Raw genomic sequence first — 7,871 nt, forward strand, 5'->3', positions numbered from 1 at the left:
CACATGTGCTTCTCCTTCGCATTTCCTTGCTTGGGAGAACACCCAAAACATCATCAAACTTAAGAGTATTTATGCCAGAGATAGAATTACTTACAACCATCACAAGACTGTCCCAACTATCCCAGTAGAGACGATAGTATAAGGAGAGCTCGCACTTCATCAGCGAAATTGATTTTCATTGATCGAAATTGACTTATGTTGGTGTTAAAGTCATTTAGGTGTTCTGCAATTGAACCATTCTCTACCATCTTTAGATTGAACAAGCGCTTCATGAGAAATACATTATTGGATGCCGATGGTTTCTTGTAGAGGCCGTCAAGTGACTTCATTAATTCCTCCGTGGTCTTCATCTCCAAAACATTGAAAGCCACCACTGATTCCAAGCTTAACCGGATTGTTCACAGTGCCTTTCGATCAAGAAAAATCCATGCTTCATCTGCCATCGTTGCGGGCTTCTTTGCAAGACCACCTAGTGGCAAATAAAGGTCCTTTTGGTAGAGATGGTCTTCAATCTGCATCTTCCAGTGTTGGTAGTTCTTGCCGTTGCACTTCTTAATCTTGAGCTTCCCTTCCTCCGCCATTACTCCCACTCAATTCAAGGAATCATTTCCTTCAGATACTTTATCTACGAGCAAACCTTGCTCTAATACCAGTTGTAAGGAAATAGGACGTAGCTAAGTAGATAATTGAGTAGATTACTTAATGGAAAGAGATGATTTTCATACACAAGAGATTATAGAGTAGAGAGAGAGAGAGAGAAGACAAGTTAGCCTTTGAAATCGGCCATCGGCCATTGACTACTCTCGCCACCGGCCAACCGGCCAAACGACTGGCCGTTTTTCGAGCACTTTTCGACCGCCGTCCGGCCATAATATTTCTATGAAAAGGAATATTCGGAGGACTGATTTTTCTTCACCGTCTGATGGCTTCTCCTCATAACAGGGACCTTACAAATCTGAGTTTTTAATACAAAAAATTACAAAGGGTAAATCAGGCTCCATACTTAACAATCCTACTCCATGGAAAGTATCTCAATCTCCATTGCTTTCCCCGCTAAGGAGAAATGCAATACGAAAGGGGGATGGTGGCCAAAGGGCAGTAGTGCGAGGCTTGGTCCGAGAGCGGACTATAAGGAAGCTTAAGAAACAAAAAGGGCTAAGATAATAATCATTGTCCGAAACAACAATTATTATCTAAGTAATCCAAGTAATCGACAAAAGGGGGGGGGGGGGGGGGGGGGGGGGGGGGGGGGGCGGGAGGGGGTTATTGATCATGCAAAGATGGTAAGCAAAAGATATCTTAGAAATCTAATGAACGTGCATAGAAGGTGAGCACATGAATACGATTAATATCTTATTAATTGTGATTATTAAGATAAAGAACGCAAAGCCTTTAGGACAAGAGAATCGACTCTAAGCTGCGAGCGAGCCTGCAAATCTTACCCCCAAGCAGTGTTTGGGAAAAATGTGTCTCAGCTTAATATCATGCCGTTTGAAATTTCAAAAATGCCGGTTGAGGGCAAGGGGAAAAGGAGAAATTCCGCCCCAAAATAGAGCAAAATAGTGTAAAAACCCGAAATATACCCCAATTGTCTAAAATTTCCTCTTGGCAAACTCAAGGAAAGGATATTTGTAGGTTTGAAAAAATGATTTTTCCCGAACACTGCCCCGAGTTGTCTTCAAAGTGTGTGAAGCCCACTATGCTGCGATTGGAAGGAAATCTCACCAATGAGCATTGAGGGTGCGCTGCTACAAGGTGCAACAAAAGCCCCAAGAGAGGCCCCACTGCAGCACTTGGATATCTTGGAAATGGCGCACGTTCCAACTTGGTAAACAAAGGCAACGAGCACAGCTTGGAAAACACAGCCCAACCCTCCCAAGCTCACACACAGCAAGAACCTCAACCTCAGCTCACCACCATCATGCAAGAACCCTAATCGACCAAGGGCTCAAAGTCCTAATTAATAGTGAAGATTGTAAATCGTGTGCACAAAAATCACATGCTAGAGATTGTGTAATTTCTCTTTAAAACCCAAGACCTCCATCCAAGGGTCCACCTTAAATATGTAAAGGCAGCATGTGAGTTAATCAAGAGGGGTTTTTGGCCTGTGGAGGCCATAGGGGCCTGGTGGAGAAAACGGGCATTTTGTTGGCCGTCCGTTTTCGAGGGTGGAGATGCATGGCGTGTGGCCAACTGCCTTTAATGCAGCGTGTTTTTGGCCTACCTGAGTGGAGCTCTGCACCGCATGGAAAAGCACGCTGCAGCACATGCGCCTGGAAGAGGGGACGGGATGCCTGCAGCGCCTGGAAGAGGGGAGGGCTGCAGCCGCACAGCGCATGCCCCACGGGCGCATATGGAAGCGTGCTATGGAGGGCTGCCAGTGCTCACGTTTACTTAGCAAAAATTGCCACATGCGCCTTGTGATATTCCCCACACTAGCTTGCAGCGCAGCGTTCACTGTCCACGTTGTACTGTAGTGATGGGAGTTCAATTTTTCACAAATTAAGACAATTATATCTAAAATAATGGAGCATTTTATCTCCAAAGCCTACGTAACGAAGTCAAATTCTAGTTTTAGCATCTTGTATTGATACACAATAAGTCTGGGCCTTGGCATGTGAGAGCCATCCCACAGGTCGGGGGCTTGCAATGCAACCCTTATTTCTTTTTGACAATTGACATCCGTTTGTTAGTGGTTAACATGTAATTTTTCACAAATTACTTGCAAGATATTAATGATTAGGGAAAATTACCAAAATACCCCGCTAATAATTTGTGCAAATTCCCAAAATACCCCTCAAATTTCAAAAATTCCCAAAATACCCTTGTTTCTATTTTGGTTGAATAGCTCAAAATTTTCTAATCTTTATATCTTTTTGACAATTGACATCCGTTTGTTAGTGCTTAACATGTAATTTTTCACAAATTACCTTGCAAAAAAAGACAATTATATCTAAAAATAATGAAGCATTTCATCTCCAAAGCCTACTTAACGAAGTCAAATTCTGGTTTTAGCATCTTGGATTGATACACAATAAGTCTTTTTTTTATCTTTGGAGAAATTTAATCTCACGACTAGGGGTATTTTGGGAATTTTGGGAAATTTGAAGGGCATTTTGGGAATTTATAACCAAATATTGGAGGTATTTTGGGAATTTTTGAAATTTGAAGGGTATTTTGGGGATTTCCACAAATTAGAGGGGTATTTTGGTAATTTTCCCTACAATTAGCTTATGAGCATCAAGGTTTAATTTTTCCAAGGGCCAAGACAATTGGACCAATGCCCACGTATACATTTGAATATGTCTTACAACTTAATTTTATTAAAAAAAAACACAGAATCATAGGGGATGCCTTGAGGGAAAAGGGAGGGCATCCCCCCCCGCCTCCCCTCCCCCCCACACACACGCGCAAGAGGACGTGCAAGCCCTCTCAATCTTTCTCTTTTTGCCCATGCTACTCATGCTTCTTTTTATCTATTCATGCCAAAATTTTAAAAAATTGCTTCATTATATAGTGCATGGAGAGACTTGTGCTATTTTTAACGAAAAGTGGTAGGTTCCCGCATTCTTTCATTGAGATGCTTTCATGAGAGGGCATGTAAGAGCCGTTCCATAGGTCGAGGGCTTGCAGCGCATAGCGATCTACCTCCTATGCATTGCATGCGCCCAGTGGGACGTAACTCTTACATCTTGGCCAATTAAAAATTTGCCATGCCTTTAGGAATGCCATGAATGTGATATGATTGTCCATAGAAAATACAAGGTGGTTGTCCAATCCTATCAGTGGTGGAGAGGATGCATAGCCTTACAAGGCATTAAATGCCATGACCTTTCTTTTCCACATGCCATGACCTTGACTTTGCCAAGAGGAAATTCCTTTGCTTCAATTTGCCAAGAGGAAATTTGAAAGCGTGCTCTTTCAGCCTATTCCTTTCCTTGACTTTGCCAAGAGAAAATTTGAAAAACGTGCTCTTTCAGCCTACAATAAATAAATGCCTTTGTTGAAGTTGAATTGAATGTCACTTTTGAAGACCTCTTGTGAAAGTCTATAAAAGCAGGCATTGTTGTGCCTTTGTGTATGTGAAGAACTGTGTGAAAATACTTTGTGCTAAAATTACTTTGCTTGGCAATGGCTTCCAAAAAAAACAGTGGGAGTTCTTTTGGTCCTAAAGGCCGAGAATGGTACGTAAGTAGTGGAGATTTTGATGGTGTGGGAGTTCTTTTGGTCCTAAAGGCCGAGAATGGTACATAAGTAGTGGAGATTTTGATGGTGTTGACAGCATGGATTTTGAAGGCGGTGAGACCTATTGAATATTTTTGTCTTGTTCTACTTATTGTTTTTGCTTGGCCAAACTCGTTAAGAATTTGTATCATCGAATCTATTTTTGATCGGCATTATGAATGTGTTACTCATTGCAAGATTGTTCGATATTATTGTGTAATCATGCTTACTTTGATTATTGTTATGGAAATGTGATGGTTGCTTCGCGGATTCTCTTCTTGCCGTCTTGTCTTGTTATTGAGTGCTTTTTGCTCGCGTTCCACCGAGCCGTTCTTGGTTTTTTAAAATCTAGCTTTCATAACCCTCGACATGTTTAAGCAATGAGCATACACAACTAGGCTTTCATTCGCATTCCCACATTGTGATTTCTCTCCATGAACATAGGCTTACACGGCTACAATCCTTCTACTATATGCTTCAAAGGTCGAAATGGCTTGATCATTTCATATGCATGTGTTGTGCGAAACACCTAAGATTTCTTTGGCGTCCCCGCATTGTGGCTTTTCTCCATCAACATAGGCTTGCACGACTACAATCCTTCTAATATGTAGTTCAAAGATCAATGTTCTAGGTCCATGCCCTCTTCTCCATATTTGCGAATACATACAAGCGTTTCTTAAGTTTGCTAGCTTTTAAGAAACCAATTGGTAGGCCACTCTTGAGTAATCATACTTGATCAACATGCTCTCCTTTCAATAGGCCATCTATGGTGCATACAAGCGTTTCTTAAGTTTGCTAGCTTTTAAGAAGCCAATTGGTAGGCCACTCTTCAGTAACCATACTTGGTCAACATGCTCTCCTTTCAATAGGCCATCTATGGACTTGTGGTCATCATATTTTGTGTCAAACTTCCTTTCATCAAAGCTAAGCTACCTATGTAATATATGAGAATAAGAATTATTATCTTATCTTGTGTCATGTCATCTATGGTGCTTAATATCTCGTCATTCTTGCCGCATAATCATTGACTCTCTCTCTCTCTCTCTCTCTTATCTCTCTCTCTCTCTCTCTCTCTCTCTCTCTCTCTCGCTACAACACACACAGACATACATACACTTGTATCACAACAACATTTTCCACTCTCATATGATTACCACCTTCCTATAATTGAAAGCACCTCTTTGTCTTCTAGGTGGTTTGATATACAAGGAGTAGTTATACGGCAAGGTTGTCACCTTGAACAATTCGTGTGACAAATGACTGCTTGTGTTTCTACCTATCGTTATTAAATTTTTCATTATATATGGAAGGTGTTAGGTGCTCATAATTAATTTTCTACAGAGCTTCAAAGGTTGGTAGAAGGTACTCCTATCTCAAGCGGTAAACGTTCCGACGTACCCCCAACTGCTTGCACATCAGCAGCACCACACAAAAGATCGAAGCAGGACCTTCATAGGCCTCACAAGCCTACTGCATGCACATTGTTTCATTTGGACGACCCGGTGAACTCTGCATGTGAGCATTTATTATTGGAAAAGCATTTCTTTCTGAGAGCGATTTCATCAACTCATAGAGTTGTTTCTTTTTGTTGCTATCTTTTGGATTATGTAGACAAGCAACCTGTGGTGGAGCACATTAATATCAAGAAGGAACCATATGTTGAAACAGTTGTTCCATCCCATGCGCTAAACAAACCAACACCTCTTGATATTGAGCCTTTGTCTATTGAGCCTCCCTTGCCACTCCAAGCAACAATTGTCCCAAACCCTATTGAGAACATACCTCTTAACAATGCCAACGATCCAAGCCCAATTGAAATTGAGCCTTCTGTTCAACCTTCTATCTTGTATGGATTGGGTAAATCATCTCAGCTAGATAAGAAGCCTATTGATCTTAGCATTGTTCCATTTCCTCAAAGTCTTCTCCCACAATTCTTGATCACTGATATCTCTGACTCAAGCCCACGATTCTGTATTGAGGGCCAGATATTGAATCTATATGGGACCTACAAAGTTGGTCTTGACCAATTGAAATACAACCGTTACTTGAAGCTCGACTTGGTTGATGAAGAATGCACCGACACTATTACGATGGTGATCAATGATCCATACATAGAGCTCTACGTCGACAAGCTCCACCTCGGTGACTTTGTTCACATTGACAGCCCAGTTTTCAGATGCAAAAATAGGGCAGATGGGGGGTCAGCATTGTATTCCTTGTACATCGATGCTACTACTACTGTAAGCACAGCGGAACCTTTCTCAGTGTCTCTTACATTCGCCCCTGATTGCAAGATACGTGCATTTCTTGATGAGATAGGTGCATAATAATCTTCGAGTGGACGTTCTCAATTGAGCACACTTGCTTTTGTTATTTTACAAAATCACAACTCGCAATCAAGATTTGGTGGGTCGGTTGCTGACCTTCTGATTGCAGATGGTCCTCTCCCATCAGATAGGGAATTTGTAAGAATTGACCTATCTTGCTTATTGTTTTTTGCTCTTTCATTATACATTTGAAATCTTCCATGATATATTGAAGCTCTTTTTTATTTTGTTTCCATATTTAATCTTTTCTTGTAGCTGAGTTTTGTGAACTCTCGCAAAGATGATTGCCAACAATTGCTTCAAGAAATGGTTGTTGATGGCCCTGTAATGTGCATTGCAAAAAACATCGGTGCATTCCTTGCCAAGGCCAATACCTTGTCAATACTGGATGTTACAATTCTAGTGCCTGTTCGTAGTGCACGCCTTAGAGAGGAGCTTGCCGCCGTCTTTCAGGCTCAAACTGAAAATTTGGGCTACAATCGTGAGGTGGACTCATATAGCATATAGTGATATATTAGAAGTAACTTCTGTCATTTTCTTACAGAGTTGCCTTGTCCAGGTTGTTGGCACCCTCCGATTTGTCAACTTCAATAGTGTACTACTAGAGAAGCATAGTTCGAATTGTAAATCCACAAAAGTGTATAAACTTAGGCAGGCACCTTATTGTGGATCTTGCAATAACAACACCACAATAATCACAACACCGAAGCTGGAAGCACGTATTGCAACAAAAGACAAAAAGCTTCTTGATGTGCAAGTTATTGGTGCAGCAGTCGATTTAGTGCTTGCATTGGATAGAACCTTCAACCAAATTTACACCGAGTCCGTTTCCGAAGCAAGAGATACCTTGGCAACAACCTCATGGTTTGGCCGTTTCAAAATGAACGCGAGTGGCCACGTGGGGGCGTATCAAACTAAATCTTAGTCTTGTGAATGTTTGCCTTTCATTACTAGCTACCCTTTACTTTGCTTGTTCTAACTATATCCTCAAACAAAACCAATGCTTCCATCTTCTACTTTTTTGTAATGTGCTTTTACACACTTTTGGTTGTGGTTCTAAGTATTGTGGTTATGCTTGTAAGTATTGTTCGCTTCTTCCGCGAATTGAAAACTCAAAACATTTTTTATTTCTCTTCTCTCTCTCTCTCTCTCTCTCTCTCTATCGATCTAGAATCAAATACAAATAGGCACACATAGATACAATAAACATTCTCTCTCTCTCTCTCTCTCTCTCTCTCACACACACACACACACATTCTTCTTCTTCTTTCTCTCTCTCTCTCTCTATGTGTGTGTGTGTGTGTGTGTGTGTCTACTCCT

The 7,871-nt window shown here is 41.2% G+C and overlaps 1 protein-coding gene across 1 annotated transcript; it reads left to right on the forward strand.

The window, feature by feature from the left end:
* The first annotated feature begins 2,178 nt into the window (after positions 1-2,178).
* Positions 2,179-7,476, forward strand: LOC147442274 (uncharacterized). Its single transcript, XM_086529352.1, is given in 6 exon segments — positions 2,179-2,420; positions 5,417-5,451; positions 5,566-5,747; positions 5,826-6,689; positions 6,807-7,037; positions 7,111-7,476. Coding segments are annotated over 6 exon segments (1,920 nt in total).
* Positions 7,477-7,871: the final 395 nt, after the last annotated feature.

Source organism: Adiantum capillus-veneris, chromosome 14, assembly GCF_014529385.1.
Source record: "Adiantum capillus-veneris isolate H3 chromosome 14, ASM1452938v2, whole genome shotgun sequence".
Taxonomy (NCBI): Eukaryota; Viridiplantae; Streptophyta; class Polypodiopsida; order Polypodiales; family Pteridaceae; genus Adiantum; species Adiantum capillus-veneris.